We start from the raw sequence: 21,674 nt of genomic DNA on the forward strand, positions 1-21,674 counted from the left end.
GATTGACTGAGTCTTGATTACCGGTTAAAATGTTGCTCTTTTGGCGTTGGGATTTTTTATTTGGAACTGAGTAACGCCGCAACGTCGCCAGCAGAAACCTGATATCTCGATGCTGATGGTTGCGGCTGCATAGTAATCGCTGATTTTACTGCTGGTGGATCTTCTGAGAGCCCTTCAAGGTATATAAAACTCGGTTTCCAGGTGGTCAACATACATTAAGTTCTCCCAATCGTAGTATTCCATGTGATGTACACCTGACATGCCAAAAATGTTGTTGAACGATTTGAACTGGATAAAAATAGCAGACGAAAATGTGTTTACAAAATAAAAATAGTTTGGTAGCCAATGAAAATACCATGTTCATTTGCATATAGACCGTGAAAATACCGAAAACATTATTGCATGGGTGATATGCAAATTAGTTTTTGCCAAAATAAGTGACTGCCTAAAAGTACCATTACTGTTGTTCAAATTTCATTTCACTCGGCAAGAATATTCATGTACCCCAAGGGGAAAATATCATACTTCTAAATATTGTTTATTTCGAAAAACTGTACTCCTGAAGGGACTACTTTGTTTGCTCTCAGACCTCATTTGCATATGGGTTGTGGAAATACTGATTTTGATTTCAGGGACGAATCAAAATAAACTGCAGTACATATGTAATAATAGTTAGTACCCGTTGTATCCCCAAACTGTATCACTCAAAACCACTATTTCGATCACTCCTCTGCCAATGACCAGTGTTTGGGCGACCGGTCGGTGTTTTCAATGGGTCGGTGAGAGAAAAATTATGATAAAAATGCGGTCGTTTTCCGGTCGGAAATTAAGCGATAAGCGGTCGATTAAAAGTGGGAAGTTGGGCGAAATGATTACTGTAATGATATTAGCGTATTTCTAATTTATTTTTTAACTCAAACAATATTTATTTACTCACCGTTTACTATAGCCAGAGCGCTGTACGTGTCTTCATTTTCAGGTTAGTTCTTCTGCCGTTTTCTCGCAACCAACAACGTGATTTTTTATTTGGGATTTCGAGAAACTAAACATGAATCGTTATGGCATTCATGCGCACAGTATTTCGCCATGTTTCAACTTTTAAGTAGTCAGTTAACAAGGTCTTTCATAGTAGCATTTCTATGGGATTGCCGTACTAGCATGAATGGGTTCAATTATCAGTGTTCACTGATGACGTCATTTGACTGGCCCTCTAGAGGCGAAATGACACCAGGAAAAGCGGAAGTTTGTCGTCTGCTTCACAGCCCGTTTTATACCCGATATTTAGGGCATTTCGCAGCACATACAAGTTGTTTTTATCGACAGAATTCATTCATAGATCTCAAATTTCATGTACAGAGTGTCAAAAGCCACACCTCTGCTCCCCTTTAAGTTATGCTCAGACTGCCAAAAGACTACATATATCCTGGGAAATACTAAGTTTCATTTCCAACCATCATTACCAATATGCAGTGTGTATTTACATAAAATTGTAATGAACACAGACATCCCCCAAGGCAAAACCCTCATGTATCTGACTAATTTTCGAAACTACAGATTTCGCTATGATAAAAATATACACTAAGCTGCATGGCACTGCCTTATAGTATATGCTAACCTCTGTATCATGTCAACTGGTGCCTTCTTCCACACAACCATCTGTAACGCAAGATCTGCTAATGCCAGGCATAGCTGCGTTAATATCACTTGTGATGTGTCTTGGGGCAACGTCTCAATATGACTCAGTAACGAATCTCTGAGAGATGTGTGAGAGTTGGCGGGTAACTCATGGAATGAATACTGGATCTATAAAACAAGAAAAAAAAACACAATTAAACTTAAAGCGAGAGAGTTGTCATCTGCGCATGTGTCAGATGGCCATAGCGTGTCATTGTTTACAAACAAGCGTCTAGCCATGAGCCTTTGCATTTTTAGCGTGTGTTGTTATCGTCGCTTGGGACTCAATTCCCCCATGTGCACAAGTGACAACCCTCCCGCTTTTAGATGCAACGAACAATTCAAGTTCAAAAATCAAATGATTTGATTTCAAACTTCTTTCCTTTTTTTATAGTTCAATGTCAAAATACCAGAGAGAAATATGGCATTGAGAGATTCTTACTACAACAAAACTGACCATCATCAAATGTGTACAGAACTTTATTAAAGCGGGAGGCTTGTCACCTGCGTACGCGTGGGAATTGAGTCCCAAGCGATGATAACAACACGCGCTAAAACGCAAAGGCTCATGGGTAGATGCTTGTTTGTCTTTTGTACATTTTGTACATTTGTTTGTCTTGTTTGTACATTTTGATTTCACTCACAACGTGGAATCTCTCAGTGAACAGAATATGGTCTATTTGCCGATATGTATACATGTATATCTTGTTGAGAATATAGACAAATTTAAAATTTGATGCATAAATTTTTCAATAAAAAAAATGGAATCCAATTTTGGATCAGTTTGAAACAAAGATCAAGAATATAGCAGAAAGTTTGTGTGTATTTCGAAAACATAAATGAAAATAAAAAACTTAATCTAGATTTCAAAATACAACAGACTTTCCCTTGAGGGGAGATTGTTTGAGTAGATAGTCCTAGAAATAGGTGTTGCTTTAACACTTTCAATCAATAATACATAGCACAGTGCAACTATGAAATGTATAGTTTCCAGCGAAAGCAAATTCATTCCTACACTTATTCACTTAGTTTGAATGGACAAATACAGGCCACTTAGCTCACTCATTATTACGATATACACCATCCATAAGGCCAGACTTTTATTATATCTTGTTTCGCGAACCCGCTGAATGAACAGGAGCCGAAAAAGGAAATAAAAATAAAATTTTATTTCAGCGCAATTTCTCGTGCCTGCCGACTTGCAAGTGCAAAAAATTGCTAAAAAAACTTAAATTATTTTTATCTTCATTTTTTTCCACCCGTCGCATAACAAACCCAAGTTGCATTTTTGTGGGAGTATCATGATCAAAGTACCGAAGTCTTGCGCAGATGAGAAACAAGGTTATACATGGAATAAAATTTTATTTCATTTCTTCTCTCCGATCAATGATCTCACTTACAATTCTTTGAGAGTCACACAAACAAAAAAAAGAGTTAAATTTTTTTTTTTCGCCCTCCTCAAAAAAATTGCCTTATAAAAACTCAAGAAACAAGGAATAACATAAGCAGCCTATCGGCTGAGATAGCTCCGCTGTTAGCAATGCACATTTCAATTAAAGAACTGAAGACATCGTTAGAAAATGAACAATATGAATATTATCAAAGCAATCGGACTTACAGTTTTTAACAAGAAGTCGAAAATATCACTTTTTACCAAAAATTACAAAAATATTCACCAAAATAAATAGAGAATTGAAGATATCATCACAAAACAAACAAATCTGAGAGAGGTCCACATGTAGTACCTATATATGTAATATCAAAGCAATCAGACTTGCGGTTTTTAACAAGAAGTCGAAAATATCACTTTTTACCAAAAATTACAAAAATATTCACCAAAATTAGAGAATTGAAGATATCATCACGAAATGAACAAATCTGAGAGAGGTCCACATGTAGTACCTATATATGTAGTATCAAAGCAATTGGACTTGCGCTTTTTAACAAGAAGTCGAAAATATCACTTTTTACCAAAAATGACAAAAATATTCATCAAAATTAGAGAATTAAAGATATCATTACAAAATGAACAAATCTGAGAGAGGTCCACATGTAGTACCTATATATGTAATATCAAAGCAATTGCACTTGCGGTTTTTAACAAGAAGTCGAAAATATCACTTTTTACCAAAAATGACAAAAATATTCACCAAAATTAGAGAATTGAAGATATCAATATGAAATGAACAAACCTAAGTGAGGTCTACCCAAGGTACATATACACCAAGTATCAAAGCATTCAGGCTTGTAGTTTTCAAGAAGAAGTGGAAAAAGTAAAACATTGACACGGACGACGACGACGGACAATCACTCATATGATAAGCTCTGCTCGACAAAGTCGACAGCGGAGCTAAAAAGTCTGGCCTAATCATTATTTACAGTGTGAAAATAATTTAATATATAATAGGCCAAATAAAACTAATTTTGTGTTTCCAGTAATGAACTAAAAAAATACTGCATAAATGCAGGAAATTTTATTTTTTTATTTTCCAAATGAGTTGTACGCTTAGGTTTTTGTGAGTGTAATCATGGTTAAAGTACCATAGAATGAGATTATATTTTTTTTGAGCACTTGTGTTTGTTCATTGTGAAAGTGTTCTGGAGCTGTATTTTAGGTAAAAGCTGTAAATACTGTATTTGTTTTTTCAAAAGTGCATATGCTTTCATAAAGATAGAGGTGAGACTACTACGGTCATAGCGAAACATGATCCAGAGATCTTATCATCTAGTATAGTGGAATGTACTTCCAATCAAACAAATGCAGTATTAAGAAAGTGTACCTTTGTTCTCATGGTATGGGCTGCAAAATAACTGGATTCCACATCTTGTTTATACCTCAATAACTGATCAGCTATCTGCCATGCATGCACCTACGACAATGTAGAGAACAACGGGTTAGATGGTAAAATCACATGAAGACTTTGGACAAATAACTGATCCGTTTTCAGTATTGAATGAAATACTGTGAACCGATTAATTTTCACTCTGGAAACTTTTTGTGATTTCAAGATTTCATGGAATTCATGAAGCCAACATTTTGCAAAAAGTCACTGACACTTTGTGTCATAGGACACCAGTGATATTTTCACTGCAACAAAGTTTCCATTGACTTTCATGAAATTGGAGCAGTTTACAGTGGCATTCACATGGCTGCAGTCGATACATGGACATGTTGGATAGCTGTGTGTGGATTATGTTTATGAACATGCCCTGACATTCTAACCAATAGCTGGACTGTGGTTCATCTCCAAGCTCTGTCTGACAAGCTACATGTTGTTGCCAACCACCACAGTCCCTCTATCATATCATATCTATGCAACCACTAATAACGATTCAGGACATTGGCTTTCAATCCTTCCGAAAAGGCCACATTCATGCCCTATAAAGGTGACACATCCTTTTACTTTCGTATTGAACTCAAAAAATGTTATCGATATTTTGGCATAATTTCCCGGACTTGACAATCTTTTTTTGCTTGAGTAAGAGGATTTTGTTAGAATCAAAAGCATACATTAAAATGCCCCTATTTTGTATGTTTGTGATGCTGTCATACCAAGATCACCTAATTTTTTCCTGTACATAAGAATTTAATCAAACTATTTCAAATTAGTTTAATTTTGAATTTTCGGCCATTTATAGTTTGACCTTAGTTCATCTGTTTGCATCAAAACAGTGCACATCTAAAAACTGTAAATGCATTAATTATTCACTGGGTTATAATTTAGCTATTTTCGCTGATTCATAAAATTATTTTTTTTTCTTTCAGTAATTGGCAAAGACAGAACACCATACACATTGCCGTACTATGATAACTATTTAGGAAAACACAATCGGTCTCCATAAAACCAATGACTGGGGACGTTATTTTGTACTGTTAACACCGAATATTTAAACCGTAGTTTTTCAAATGTGAGTGTTCTCCAAACTAAAAGGTGTTAATATGGAAAATAATGAAAACAGTTAACAACTTTCTACACTTGTTATTTTAGAATACGTCTCCCGAAAGAAACGGATTAAAACAAACTAGTACAAAGGCACAAAAGCCCAATAGTTGGTTTTGATCGCTCAAAGAACACTTCAAAGATTCGACTTATGACAATAGATAAAGACGTCCGTTTTCACTCTCGATAAATCGTGCGACTAAAGTGCATATTGCAATAACACGTGAAACAGATCCGTTTCCTGACATCCTTTGGACAACTGAATTTCAATCGAGTCCAACGACTCACACTCGACCTACCGATCGTTGGAGTTCACCAAGCCACTGGGACGCTTTCTCCTTCGCTGATACGTCTGGACTGTGATATAGCGTCTGTACAGCCTGTATGACTGTCTCTAGGTTAGGTGAACCCTCCATATTGAAACAAAACAAGGAAAAATAGATGTTATTAACAACCTGACATTACTAGTCGTCGAAATGTGACATCGAATGGACAAGACATACAGACACGGGTGACCCCCCAGATTACTAATTATTATTAGATGACCCGGTTAAACCGGAAGAAAGCGCCACTAGTGACAGCTTTTAGAAAATACTTGTTTTCACGATTGAGTCGCAATACGTTCTCACTCAGACTAGTATTACTAGTCTGAGGTTCTCACCACGACGATGTTGACAGTACAAAGAGGAGTTGCAATTTAATTTCTCACTTCTAGCTTCAAAACCAGTAGGCTAGTTTACTACTCTTTACAAAACGTCACATTGTCACTGTGATCCATGAGTCTGGGCGTCAATGTTACTAGTATGGCCTAAAGTATGATGCTTAGTGAAATCAACCCATAACAAACATTGCGATGAACAAAATCCGAGTCCGGCAGTAGCGTTGAAATAGGATCGCCAGATTTTTCCCGAGGAAATGGTACAACGGTTTTCGAGTGGTATTTCATCCAGACTAAACCAGTGCCGAGTCTAGTGCAGGACACGATATCGCCCGATGCAGCTCCCGCAAGGCGCTCATATTGCATCCCAATTTTAATAGAGGAGTTCAATATAGCTGTTGATCCTTAGCTGTTCTTGTGTCGTTTGTTTGTACTTTTAATGGTATGTTCGCAATTTCTGATACATATGGTATCCTTTAAGTTATTTTGGATATTGAAAGTTTATCGAAACAGAAGAGCTATAGTTCATGCTATAGATTTGCGTAACACAAACCTGCGACGCTAAATTTCCTATTTTAAAATTAGTGCCTAACGTTTCCCCCCAACAATATACGTAAACACAACTAAGATTTTTCCCAGTGTGCCACGCGAGCTATTTTACTATAATAGCATTATCTCGAACAACGTAGTCGCGATAAAATGGTTCAGATATTAATAAATAGTTTGATTGCCATCTACATGATAATCTCCCCACATTTTGTAGTTCGCTTTCAAGTGAAACAATTGCGGAAAAAGTACCACGTGTAGTGAGGGTGATTGAGCACAGAATTGAACGCTGCCTTTGGCGAAGACACTATTACGTAAAGCGCACCTTTGTCATTACAATTACTCTCTGTAGTGTTCGAGGGTTTTCGAATTCGAACCTCAATATTTCAAAACTGAAGCGGAGCTTTGTAAAATTGGAATATTCAAAGGGAGCGTTAGTGATTTGATCACACAATCTTATGAGAAACCGAGAGAATGGCCAGCAATAGGACGTGCCGATAAGTATTGAAATTTGAACGTTTAATATTTATGACCCACAATTCGCGTGAATTCAGACCATCAAATATTCCCGAACGCTTCTAAAAGACCCCAAGAATCTCTAATACATCATTATTATACAAGCACCAACATTGAGAGAATACGAGGGAATGTCACACTCAGTAGACTCTATTTTTCTCAAGGCAGAGTTTGAACGAATCAAGCAGCAAAAGGATCATTCACATACAATGGTCTAATGACGAAAAGCATTTATTCAGAAAAACAGAAATAACGATACATACAGCTTAGTTGAAAAACAGGCAATGCGCTCACGATAGCGAATGAACATATTAAAGCGAGAGGGTCGTCATCTGCGCACGCGCGGAAATTGAGTCCCAAGCGACGATAACAACACATGCAAAAAACACAAAAGGCTTATGGGTAGACGCTTGCTTGTAAACAATGACAAGCTCTGGCCATCTAACGCATGCGCAGGTGACGACTCCCCCGCTTCAACATGGGACATTAGTCATAGAAGAAAAGTTCAAAATGTGCTCCAACGAATGGCATTCAAGGAACCAATCAGCGTGTATATAATATATAAGCACACAAATGGTTGTAAATGTTCAGATGTACTTCTTTAAGTCATGAAAACACCGTAAAAAGGTAGAAACGCGATAATAATCACTCAACAATGTTTGATATAACTAGATCCAAATTGTACACACTACAATGATTAAACTTGATAGACTTAAAGTCTACTTATCAATCAAATAACATGAATTTATATGTGTTTATATGGTACAACGATATAGGAATTCTCTGGAATGCCTTATAGGTTATATATACGTCCAATTTCCGAATGTAAAACCGCCTCACCACAATAGTAATGCGCCTATCTGTGCTGTCTACCAAATACACATTTGTATTTGAGCGCCCTCTACGATACATTATGAAAATCTTTCATGACGTCATGTCCATTCGAATTAAAAAATAATAAAATTAAAAAAATTATGGTAATTTAAGCAAATGTATTCACAACGATCTCTTACTCCCTCGTATTCAAATTTATTTCATTTATGCAAATTTATTCACAGTATCCCATTGTTACGTCATCCTCATCCAAATTACCTCTTTTACGGTCATGTACGATCATTTGTGCTAATTTATGCACGAACCCAACATTGTGACGTCATCACACCCATGATGAACAGCGTCCGCCACAGTCGTACCTATATTGGAACCTAAACTACTCGCGTACGCGGTCGCACGTTCGTCACTTCATGGACTGACAGGGGGAGTACTTGTATCAGGAACCTGTCCGGTGTAAACAGAGCAAGGCAAACATATTTTGCAGTATGGCGTGCCTACGATGGGGAATAGCTAGCGCTGGTTTAATTTCCAACGATTTCTGCGTTGCTCTCAAAACACTGAACTCTGAAGAACATAAAATAGTCGCAGTGGCTGCCAGATCGCTTGATCGTGCCAAGGAGTTTGCCGAGAGATTCTCCATTTCCAAGGGGTATGGGTCGTATGAAGAGCTTGCAAACGATGAAGAGATAGGTAAGGATGAAACAAATTTAAATTACGGGGTGGCTAGAATAGTGGGAACCATACATTTTTGTTTCGCTTTGTCTTATCTGTATAATTTGTATTCATCTTGAATGTGCCAACTCATTCAAGAATTTGCATGTACATTTTTTTCTGTGCGTCTACCTGTGCGTCTGCAATTTTCCTGTCTCCCATCCCAAGCTTGCAAAATCACTTTCAATGGCACCAATTTCATAACATATACATTCAGTTTGACCTTTTAGTGAATAAAAGAGATTTAAAAAATAATAATAATCTGATATACACCCACTTAGGTATAAAAATAGATCGGCTATATGTATGTGGGGGTGAATTAATTTAAATAATAAAAGAATGTATTTTCTTGTTGACGAATTTTCTGTACATGTTGTCGTTCTGTCTTGAATATGTGGTGGCAAGAGTTCCTTTTGTACCCCCCCCATCCCTGACCCTAACTCTAACACTCACTCCCAGTTACCCAATTCATTTGTACATGCCCCTCTAGATAACTATAGATGTCCTGAGGGGCATGTACAATTAAATAGGGAGTGCTGGAGGGTAGGGTTAGGGTTAGGGATGGGGGTACAAAAGGAACTCTTTCCATATGTATAGACAAAACTACATAAGGCAGCGGTGGTGGTCAATGTCGGTTACATACCGTCTTTGCTGGATATACACTGTTGATGACTAAATCACATTTGCTTTTCGAGTTGGCATCACTCCCTCTATGAGAAGGTCCAGCACAAAGTATCAGACAAACAGCTCTCTGACTATTATTAAGGTATTTTATCAGCTTTCAGTCCCTTGGGGGGAGGAATTTGCATATCATAATCAGAACATCGTTATATATATATATATATTTTTTATATGGAAGTTTGAATATGAAAGATGTCGTGATCTGTACACACTATTGATATGCTAATTAAACGTACACCTGGTTATGCCAGTACATCTGGTATGCGCTGTTATAAAAGAAATGTAATTCAATAACATGTTGTCAGTATAATCCTTGGTCGTGTTTGTGGCTTGTCATTGTATTGTGTATGTGCGTGATTTTGCCACGGGTCCACCCCCGATTACCAGATTGGCGACGAGGATGAACAATACTGAACAGGGAGAAAAGGCGCTGCACTTAGAATGAATGTTTTCTTCAGGCTGTCACACATTGAGTACTATTACGCCTGTCTACACGTGCTAGCTATTTAGAAGTCAGTTGAAGCTGGTTTTATATTTTCGCAAATTGCTCCTTAGACGTGCATCCACGACCGAAGCGCTGGTTGTCTCATTCGAAAACAGTTGCATTGCTTGGAAAATTACGGACCCGGATCAGAAAAAGTACATGCTGTTGGACAGATGTGAAGACCTATTTGACATTTCTGAAACTTTTGTTATGCCTACTGCACCTGAATATGATGACAATTATAAAAAGATAATAAAGGCATTCGATGATTATTTCACACCTAAAAAGAACACTGAATTTGAAATTTTCAATTTCGCAGTGCCGTACAACATGAAACAGAAAGTATTGATCAATTCATTGCACGACTTCGAAAATTGATCAACAATTGTGGCATTTCTGACCAAGCAGTGAGGGATGAAGAAATAAAACATCAGATTGTCAAAGGAGGTAAAAATAAAAGGGTACACAGAAAAGCTCTCCGGGAAGAACTAACTCTTGACAAAATTATTTCCCTAGCAAGATCACTCGAGATATCAGAACACTGAGCGTATGGGATAGAACATCCACGATTACCAGACTCCGTGAAAAAAAACTTTACAATATACACCAAGTCAGAAACATCCTACGAAATCAAGACGCAGTGCAAGAAGTCGGCAAACTAAAGATCTACCACAACGTTTATCAAGCTATTTATATTGTGGCGTACATTATCCACACTGAGACATCTGTCCTGCAAAGGGTAAGCAGTGTAATTACTGTCATGACGTCGGACATTTTATTTCTTGTTTTCGTAAATTGATAAGCAAGAACAAAACACGAAGATCCAAGCCTAAGGTTTCCAACATTAATGATGTACATGATCATGATATTCTAGATAGTAGCAGCAATGAAGATGATTTCTTGTTTAATCAACCACGTGTGTCTCTATGTTTAATGATAGATTCAGGGGCAACTTGTAATGTTCTTAATATTAGTGATTATCATTTGATTAGCGATACTGAGGTACTTGAACCAACTAGATTTATATACATAAGCCTAAGGGAAAGTTGATGTATTGGGTACTGTTAAAACTAAGATTGACACGGAAAATCAATTTGAAAACTTGGAGTCCGTTATCAATACGAAAGACTCGTCAATTTTGGGATATTCCTCCGCAAATCTGCTTGGTTTCATTGAAGTTAACCCAAACAACGATGATACGGTTTCCTTTGTTAATAACAATGTCATTGCACATAATTCCAACACCTGCATATAAATCAAAAATTGATGACCTAGCTTTGCCAAATTGTCCAGAGTCAGTAAAAGAAATAATACGCGATGACGCAAATGTTTTAAGGGAATGGGAAAATATAATGTTAAGCAAATTATACTTCAGCCAACTTTAGTTAGAAAGTAGAAACATAACTGAAATCACTTGAAGGTCCAACACCTTGGGCAAGTTCAATTGTCATTGTTCCTAAACCCGGTACTGATTGTGTACGAATTTGTAGTGATTATAGAGCTCCTAATTTGGCTATACAGAGAGAACGTCACGTGACTCCCACTGTACAAGAAATACGTACAAAACTTAATGGTTCCACTGTTTTTAGTAAATTAGATGCGAATAAACACTATCTCCAATTTGAACTTGATAAAGAATCACGTAACATTGCGACAATCAGTACACATGATGGGCTTAGACGATACAAACGACTTCCTTTTGGTATTAATTCAGGAGCTGAAATTTGCCAAAATGAAATGTCATTGGCGTTGCAAAATATTCCAGGTGTAGAAACTATTTCAGATGATATCATAGTTCATGGTAACGATCAGAATTCGCACAATAAAGCGCCACGTAGTTGCCTGCCCTGTTTATTGGCTAGTGGTTTGACTCTTGATTTATCAAAATGCAAATTTTCGGTTTCCGTAATAGTCTTCTTTGGATTAAGTTTAATAAAAATGGGATGAGTTGCGATGAAAAACGAATCAAAACTATCCGCGAGTTGAAACGTCTGGAAAATGCCTCCGAGGTACGTTCATTTTTAGGAATGTTGAGTTTGCCTTCCATGATGGTTCCCCAATTTAGTACTATATCTGAGCCAATTAGACGTCTTACAAAGACAGGTGTACAATTTCTTTGGGGTGATATTCAAATAGCTTCGTTTAATGCCATTAAAAACGCTGTCTGTTCTGATACTCCCGTCTACCACTATTTTTGACTGGTGCAACTCCAGGATACTCCAGTCTACCACTATTTTTGACTGGTGCAACTCCAGGATACTCCCGTCTACCACTATTTTTTGACTGGTGCAACTCCAGGATACTCCCGTCTACCACTATTTTTGACTGGTGCAACTCCAGGATACTCCCGTCTACCACTATTTTTGACTGGTGCAACTCCAGGATACTCCCGTCTACCACTATTTTTGACTGGTGCAACTCCAGGATACTCCCGTCTACCACTATTTTTGACTGATGCAACTCCAGGATACTCCCGTCTACCACTATTTTTGACTGGTGCAACTCCAGGATACTCCCGTCTACCACTATTTTTGACTGGTGCAACTCCAGGATACTCCCGTCTACCACTATTTTTGACTGGCGCAACTCCAGGATACTCCCGTCTAACTCTATTTTTGACTGGTGCAAATCCAGGATATTCCCGGCTAACTTCATTTTTGACTGGTACAACTTCAGGATACCCTTGTATACCCCTATTTTTGACTGGCACAACTCCAGAATACTCCCGTTTACCCCTATTTTGACTGGTACAAATCCAGGATACTCCCGTCTACCACTATTTTTGACTGGCGCTACTCCTGGATACTCCCGTCTGCCACTATTTTTGACTTGTGCAATTCAAGGATACTCCCGTCTACCTCTGTTTTTTACTGGTGAAAGCAAACCAACAAATTTGGCCCATTGACAAATTATCACAGTTAGTATAGCGATGCCGTGAACGAAACACCCATCATAAGGGACGACGTCAAAAGATCGATGTCTGATAAAACTTATTTCCTTTAGTTTGGGGTGGGTGGTTTTGACCTCAAAAAGTTTCCATCCTACAAAAACGATTTTATTTTTAATGAAGTCAAAAAAATCTTGGAATATTTGTAGTTCGTTTTTTCTATCCAATCACGAACAGAAATAACAGAAAATGAAAAAAAACAAAAAACATCCAAGACGAGAAAATGGTTTGGTCCGAGTGTAAATATGTGCGTCAAATGAGGTGCATTTGCAAAGTCTTTTTACACCCACCTGAAAACCAACTGCTATGCCATACTACTGTCAGATTATCAATTTGTATTTAATGGTGAATGTAGTCTGACGCCATGACCAATATATGTCAATTAATAAGTTTCATTTGGGGGTAGGGGGGTTTGGAAAAAAAGTAATTAAGTTTTTTTATCCGACATCGATCTTTTGACGTCGTCCCTAACCATCATCATAAGTGTATAGCATATTATAAAGCGTGGACATATTCCCCAAAATACTTTCGCATTTGTCAAAATCATGCGATGTGTTGAGGCCACTACGATGCTATGACACTTGTTTTGCCCTGTTTTTATGTTTTTATTTCACACATAATGCGGGATCTCGCAGTGAACGGAAATGGCCAATTGTGGATGCAACTTGATGTTTTTGTTGTGAACAAAGCGTTTCGGGAAACTGTGACTTGCTTGGCTGATAACACTTACACGTAGAGATACCTGGTTCGACCCGAAAGAATTCACATTAGTTCATTCCATTAGTTCATTAGTTTAGTCCAGTCCAGATTTATTCATCCAAAAGGTAGCTGATAGAGAGCGCGAGAGCGAAAGCAAGAGCAAGAGCGAGAGCGAGAGACATAGATGGCGATAAGCTTATAAAAACCATTAAAATGTGTGTTTCTTTTTCAGATGTGGTTTACATTGGTGTAATTAACACCCAGCATGTAGGGTTGAGTAAAATGATGTTAAATTGTGGCAAATCTATTCTTTGTGAAAAACCACTGGCAGTTAATCTTCGTGAAACTAAGGAAGTGCTTTCTCTGGCAAAGGAAAAGAAATTATTTTGTATGGAGGTATGTATAATATCCTTATAATCAGTATATTGCCATCTGCGCACATTAATTTCACCATATTGACCTCAACTCAGGCACTCGTTAATTTCATATCGATTTGGTCATGCCGGAAAACAAACAAACAAACACAGAAGTATATGAACAAATCTGAAAGATACCTGAATGATGTTTAAAAATCTAGACTCGCTTTAAAAAAAAAACTGCTAAGCGTAGGCTTTGCCAAAATGTGCAAAAGTTGTCACGTATAACGTAAAGTTTATTATTCATGTACTACGTATCGTATAAACAACATATTTACAAATCGAAATGTGAACAGTAGGTGGACGGGAAGAAACGAACGATAAGCAAGAGTTTATGATAACCACAGTCCTTAAAGGGCGATATTGGACTCATAGCGACGTACACAACGTGTGTAAAATACATTGATTGTGTACATGGGATTCGAACATGCGCAGCGCGACGATCACCCTTTATAAGCAAAAAAAAAACTGCCACCACGTATAAACATGGATAAATATGTTGGATGACGTCATTCTGATTGTAATTATGATATCAATATATGTGAGTAAATTTGATGTTTTAATCAACAATTGATATCGAATGGCAATCAATTAAAACATCTATTTCGTACAAGCAATAAGTAATAACTATGTATTTGCATACACCACTGCATAAAACGAAGATTATCTTATTTTAATGTAAATGAAATTTAATGTGCCGACACAAATTGTGCGTATATTAATAAGTTTCACATTGGAAATGTATAAAGTAACAAAAATAACTTGTTAGCGTCCTCTGTCCTGACTGTATATTTGATGTGGATATGTACAATTATGTAGTGGAATACTGTCCACTGTTATGTATACGTGTAGTTATTGGGAATAAATATATTAGTATAACCCCGTTTTCTCATTTTCCCAGGCTATTTGGTCTCGCTTTTTCCCAGCGTATGATGAAATCCGAAGTATCATCAATTCTGGTAAGATTGGTGATATCAAATATGTGTATGCTGATTTTGGTGTTAATAATCTGATGTCAGTACAAAGAATTGCTCAAAGGGGTAAGCAAAATGGTCGATTATTCAAAGAGTGCCCAAACACTTGTTTTGAAACATCTATATGTTATATATATATATTTGGCTAGTGTTAACAATTTTTTTTTTTCCGTAATTCATACTTCTGACCAACTACTCTCGTATGTACAATGGTATAGACACAACTGATTCACACTCTCTGTACTGAACATGAATCAACAGTTACTTCATTCATAGTTGCCTTTCATTGTCGTTTCCCAAAAGATTTTGTCAGCAAAGTATTCAATGATTAGCTTTAGAAACCCTGAAGTTCACAGACAGTTATAGGTAGCGTTCAGCGAAACGATGCTACGAGTTTACAAATGTACAAAATGGTTTCAAGTCTCCAAACCAAGCTAAACAGCGACAGTAAGTTACTTAACATTAACATTGACAAGTGACTTGCCAGCAGGCGACAATTTTACTCTCTGACATTATTCCTAGCTTGTATGCAGTAAAACAGTAAAAATAAAAACGCAGTACGTTTAATCTCTTAATATATTCTTGTGGAGCAGCTTAAAAATAATTATTAAAAACACAAACTTGTTTACTTTAATTCCTTACAGTATTTGTAACGAGTCGTGTTTGGTATGTTCTCATGCTAACTATTCAATGCGTTTAAAACATGACAGCATTGCCTTACATGTGCACCAATTTGTATTGCAATGTGTTTACTTTGTATAATGAGCGCGTTTGTCTTCTAGACACTGGGGGCGGTGTTACCCTGGATCTTGGGATTTATGTGATACAACTTGCTGTAATGATATATGGAGACGAGATTCCTGAGATTACAACGAGGGGTTGGTTAACTCCTGATGAAGGTAAAAGTATTAAATTAATGAGTGATGTTTTTAAGGTAGTAGCTTACACATAAACAAAAACGTCCTGAATTTATTAATTTTGCAATAAAATGTACTCGCGGATCATATAAGGATATTGACTTAAAAACAAACGTTGCAGATCACAAGCCTAATTTTCGAGAAATCGACGGTTGTATTTATGACGCTTTAACCATATGTCTCTATGGCAGGGATATCATACCATATCCTCAATTGTAGGCTTGGTGACATAGGCTGCAAAAATCATATATTGGTATCGTATTCGTATTGGTATCGTATTCGTATTGGTATATTGTTCTGAATTATTTCAAAAGCATGGGTATTAAAATATGGTGCAAAATTGAATTTGTTTTAAAAAAGAGGACTTCGAACAAAAATATTCCTCAAACAAATTTTTGAAAAAGTTTTCCCGAAATACCTTGTCACAAACAATACCCTGTTGTCATGCGACAATAGCTTTATGATTGTAAATAATAAACCAATGAACATGCACGTTTTTACCAATTTTCTTAAAAGCAATATGAGTAGGCATCTTAATTTCGATTAGAAAGGTTTGTACGTGTAGTAGCTACGGCCTATTTTACGTGGCTGTATCAGTAGTATATCAATACATAGCTTACGAATTGGACGTTTCATCTCGAGGTGCAGAGTGCAATTCATATTTTGTATATTATCATCTACGGTAATGTTTTCTGTTATTAGTATACTATATCTCTAAACTTCTAGGTGTCGATGAGACTGCTGTCGTTATTTTGAAATACACAAACAATCGATTAGCGGTGCTTACGTGTCATGGCAGAATTGACACTAACAAGGCTGCAAGTATTGTAGGTACCAACGGATCAATTGAAGTAAGTCGAACTGCGTTGCTTATAACACCAGTGGGTTCTATTCATCGAATCACCCATTCATTCATTAGTGTATATTTAATCGATTATTCTACTTTCTGAACTATTATGATAATTGACTAAGCACTGCATTTATCATGCACATGGCTGCTGCTTAGAGATCCAAATGTTTTCAACCAGTGTGTATGCCAAGCCTTTATATACTATATAATAATAGTTTCACCTTTTTCTTCGTTCTTCAGGTACTCTGTCCATTTTATGCCCCAACAAAGATAATGGTAAATAGTAACACAGGTCAAGATGTCAAAGAATTTCCCCTACCAGATCCACCATCAAAGTTAAACTTTCGAAATGGCAGTGGCATGAGATATGAAGCTGAGGCAGTCAGGAAATGTGTACTAGAAGGTTTCTATAATATATTTCTATATTATATATAAGAGCGCTCTAGGCCATCACACTTGGTAACTGGTTTGCAGGAACGGTCGTTTGCACTCATAGAAAAAATTCATGGCACCAAATATACATGTTTATCACATCTCACTGCTGTTACGCATGCTGTGATTGGTTGAGACTAGGTCACATGACATTGAATAAAAATAGATATTACATGGGTATATCGCATAGATGACGTCACTGAAACTACTGCGCAGCGATACTGCGCATAACAAATTGTCGTTCGCTGCACTGGTGCTGCCCTGGCCGATGTATTTTTCGGGGTTGATTTCAAGGTTTTGAAGGAACTTTATCTATCCGAAATAGACAACGAACGTGCCAGAATGGATATTAAGCAGGATACTCTGTTTTGATGTTTAGGGTATTTTTATATGAAGCAAAAATATACTGCAAAGCCGGGGTCGCTGCGGCGCGTTCTACGCTGTGAGCATTTCTACGCGTTCTACACCGACGCTAACCGAAAACGATCTAAAGCTGTGTGACTTGTGAATAGAAGGTGTACTTTGACGCGAAAGTAACTTCAGTCACTTCCACGGCACTTTAGCATTTTTATCTTGAGATTGATCAAATAACTTGCGTTTGAGAATTTCTCGATTCATTTCAAAAATGTTATTTTGATGAATTGAGTGATTCACACTGCTGAAACACGGTTACTAAAAAAGAGTATCCGTGGCTGAAAATAACATTTACTGAGTGTATTTCACAGTTTTTTTTTCAGTAAACAGTGTATGTATGTTATTAAGTAGTGTGAAACTTGTTATAATAGATACAATAAAATATTGCCCACTTCAAATATGAGTGGTGTTATTTTGTGAGAGAGCGGGTGTGAGTGGTGTATGGTATATGTGATCGTGCATGGTTGATGTCTGTTCGATAAAATAAATAACACGTTTATTCGGGTAATATTGCAATTTGTTGTCTGCCCTCTCCTTCGGCTCTGGCATCATCAATGTTATGGTCATGACCGCCATCCCTTGGGCAGGCAACAAATCGTGATATTACCCTCACAAGCATGTGTTATTATTTAAATGTGTTCCTGTTAATAAAACAAACTGTGGATATTGTTATTGCAGCAGATAGGGAGCCTGTATTAAATAGCAATATTTAAAACAAAAACTGTTTTAATACAAGACAGCAGCACCTAAATAAACTAAGCCAGTAACTCATTCCATGTATACAAATTTATCTTTTTTTTTTTTTTTTTTTTTTAATGCTTTTTTGTTCCCTTACTTTATAACTCCCGTGGTTCAAAATCTTCACTGGTTACCTGTTTCTTGGCATTTTTAAGGTTTTAATGTTTGTATATAAGATTTTACACAATGAAGCGCCATCTTATCTACCCGACCTCATTACTAGTCCAGTTCCAGTTAGGCAAACTCGTTTTTTTCGTCCACTATAAGGTTATTTGAACTTGAACTCTGTTGTAAACAAGAGTATTACGGAAAGAGGGTTCACAGAACCCGTTGCCTTGCACCCACTTTGTCTGCTTTCAAGTCTCAACTAAAAAAAAACATCTTTACCATATACTAGTAGCTTATCATAGTACATCAGTACAATTATGTGTATTTATCTGTTTTTTGTTAATATAATCTTATTTTTCTAAATGTATTTTTATAACTATTTTTATATAAAGCGCAATTGTTTTATGTAGCGCGCTATATAAGAATTAAAAATAATAATGTAATAAATGTAATTGTTTTACAGGTAAACTAGAATGTGAAATTATCACACACAAGGAAACTGAAACCATAGCCGCTATTCTTCAAAAGATGCGACATGATCTGGGATACATACTGGAACAAGATAGACAGCCCGTGGTGATGGCGTCACAGTAACACTATATGGTTATTTAAATTTAGGGTATAACATCGCAATGGATATATGTAGAAGATATACCAAACACTTGCAATTTTATAGTCACGCAATGTGCATCTTACAACAGTAAATTACGGTGCTAGTTTGTTTCATAATTACATTGTTCTATGTATCCTTGAATAGTGCAAGTACTCCTCCGCCTTTTATGCGTCTTATGTGTGATTTGAACCAATTACAAGACAGACTTCTGACAGGTCAGGTAGTGTAGTGTTGTGATATATGGCATTAGATATTTGAATCTGTGAAAATATACGTCAGATGTTTCCATCTGCTGTCACCGAGACCATTTTGGAGATAGAGACTTGTGCAATATGACACAAAGGTAAATTACTTTAAAAATGAGAATATCTTGTTCAGTTTCTTAATTCTTGTAATATATCATTTCTACATGCAAGACTGAAAGGAGTAAATATTTGTGTTACAAACAAATGTTTACTTGACACCTGTATATCACGTACGTGATTTACAAATAATAGAATACATTTGAATTGCAAATAGTCGCTTGTACGCACATAACGCTGTTGCACCACAAAGTTAGTTCCGGTAATTCGATTCTGTGATTGAAATTGAAGAGAGCCATGGTTAATTTCGCCGCATAATTTGAGCGTGAGGCCTGATCACAATTCAGACTGGCGGGTCGGTATAGATTCGCTTCACAAATGTGGTTCGAAATACGATTAGTGATTCTAATTGCCCTACTTACAGCGATTTCGCGAAATGACGAGATAAGTAACAGTTGACCATTAGGATTCCCCAGTAGCTGCTATATTAATACCACAGTCAGCTGGCGCACACGTGATAATAAAATAAATACGACATTTACTATATGGGGGCCGCCATCTTGAATGACGCATAAAACTAAATAAGAGACAAGTTGTGAAACGTGTTTTTCAGATTCCTACAAATCAGGACAAAAATATCAATATTTCACAAAAATACGGTCCGTTGGTGTTATATTAAGCCAACCGATAACAAAATTCAGCCGAATTCGTCGTTTTTGTGTGGAAAAATCCCTTGCATACGAACACCTAATTAAGCGAAGAACCTGGAACACTAAGCCGGGGTATTTGAAACTAAAAATTGGCATTCCAGCACAACAGCCAATCAGCGACGGCCTAACGCTTAGATGACAATTTCGGTTTGCATAATAAAGAAAGTTAGACAAAAAAACAATTACTGATATTGGCTGTCGACAATATAAAACATTATTGTCTCCATGTGTGCTGTTGTATGTTGGCTATTAACATCCAGTTAGTTAAAATAATTCTTAAAGTGGCATTCAGCCTTCGTAGTATCGGCCTCGGCCAATGATAAATAAAATAACATACTACTGTTAATAAAAGATTACACCAGACTGTGCCAATTTAATAAAAAATACATCAAGAATATTTTGAAAACCGACAATAAGAAAGAACCTTGTCAGAAGTATGTAGATTTAGATGTTGGTATCCACCATCATATCAAATGTGTTGTATAAGTGTGGACAGCAATATTAAAACTATATGGTAGGTTACAATTCTTTTTTATTCCTGTCGCATACGACTTATTTACCACTTCCGTGTCACTGAGAATGTTCTAGAACCGTACTGTGTCTGGGGGGAATATTCTATATTGTTTTAGAAAATGGTTGAATAGGTAATAGAACACTGTAGGAGGCAATAGAAGGTAATGAAACATTCTAGAAATTTGTAGTAAGGGCCAGACTAATTATGTATGCTGATGTAATGGTCTATTTATAGACAGTGGGGGTATATATAGGGGAGTTGTTAGCACTGAGATCAGATCAGAGATCTCGTTGAATTGTATTGGAGTTTAAGTATCTAGTCATTGGAGTAGTGGAGTTCCGCCAGGGAAGTCTTTCTGTTACTGTTGCCATTTTGGTATTTGAACCATCACACCTGTACTATACCGGTAATATTACGTTGCATGTGACAATTCCCTAAAAATGTTTATGTATAGTTAATCGCACGAGATGGAGTGCGTTTATAACTGTAAAGGCCACAGTTTTTGTCAGCATTCGGCCTCGTGCGTTTACAAGATGCTGACAAAACCTGTGGCCTTTATAGTTGTAAACGCACGACAACGAGTTGCGATTAACGGCTTATACCACGCATCCCCATGTGACTGTTTCGGTTGTGCGTGAGATTGTGCCACTTCAAATTTGCATGAGAATGCTCTTTGAGATTCAAATTAGTAAAGCTCATCTGCGTTCATCGAATACGATTGGATGTTAAGTGATATGACCAATAAGCCTTATTTGCTGAATGGTCTTTTCAAATAAACTCCACTCATTGGTCAATATTTTGAATATATTTGAATTTCCCACGTGTCAAAGCATGGTCTTGTCATTTCGAATGCAGGCAGCGCCCAGTGATTCGGAGTACAACGATGACATTGAGAGATTTTGCTCTCAATACGACGAAAAAGAAGATTTTAAGTTAACAAAACAACAAGAACGTCAACGTTTCGGTTTACCTGTAGACAATGAACAGATAGCTGC

The 21,674-nt window shown here is 36.9% G+C and overlaps 2 protein-coding genes across 2 annotated transcripts in view; one reads left to right on the forward strand and one right to left on the reverse strand.

Annotated features, from left to right (window-relative positions):
* The window catches only part of LOC102806984 (transportin-3-like), a 41,458-nt gene extending 35,327 nt beyond the window's left edge, over positions 1–6,131 (reverse strand). Inside the window, exons 1-3 of the mRNA XM_085506413.1 lie at positions 5,915–6,131; positions 4,455–4,544; positions 1,616–1,803 (exon numbers count right to left, since the gene is read on the reverse strand). Coding sequence (XP_085362539.1) covers positions 1,616–1,803; positions 4,455–4,544; positions 5,915–6,031 — 395 coding nt within the window. The 5' untranslated portion in view covers positions 6,032–6,131. The remainder of the gene's footprint in view (positions 1–1,615; positions 1,804–4,454; positions 4,545–5,914) is intronic.
* Positions 6,132–8,514: 2,383 nt separating this feature from the next.
* Positions 8,515–19,539, forward strand: LOC100369547 (trans-1,2-dihydrobenzene-1,2-diol dehydrogenase-like). The gene is made up of 7 exons (XM_006826010.3): positions 8,515–8,859; positions 13,924–14,087; positions 15,009–15,147; positions 15,864–15,980; positions 16,725–16,849; positions 17,089–17,251; positions 19,004–19,539. Exons 1-7 carry the CDS (start codon positions 8,655–8,657, stop codon positions 19,132–19,134), a joined length of 1,044 nt encoding a protein of 347 aa, XP_006826073.1. The 5' UTR covers positions 8,515–8,654; the 3' UTR covers positions 19,135–19,539.
* The last annotated feature ends 2,135 nt before the right edge of the window (positions 19,540–21,674 follow it).

Source organism: Saccoglossus kowalevskii, chromosome 12, assembly GCF_978046115.1.
Source record: "Saccoglossus kowalevskii chromosome 12, keSacKowa6.1, whole genome shotgun sequence".
In the NCBI taxonomy this organism is placed as follows: domain Eukaryota; kingdom Metazoa; phylum Hemichordata; class Enteropneusta; family Harrimaniidae; genus Saccoglossus; species Saccoglossus kowalevskii.

What these genes read in the sequence shown, in the direction of transcription:
- LOC100369547 (XM_006826010.3), top strand. Translation starts at nt 8,655, where the DNA reads ATGGCGTGCCTACGATGGGGAATAGCTAGCGCTGGTTTAATTTCCAAC. An exon ending in TTGGTTAACTCCTGATGAAG is followed by an intron (nt 15,981 to 16,724) that starts GTAAAAGTATTA and finishes CTAAACTTCTAG; the next exon opens with GTGTCGATGAGACTGCTGTC. An exon ending in CAGGAAATGTGTACTAGAAG is followed by an intron (nt 17,252 to 19,003) that starts GTTTCTATAATA and finishes ATTGTTTTACAG; the next exon opens with GTAAACTAGAATGTGAAATT.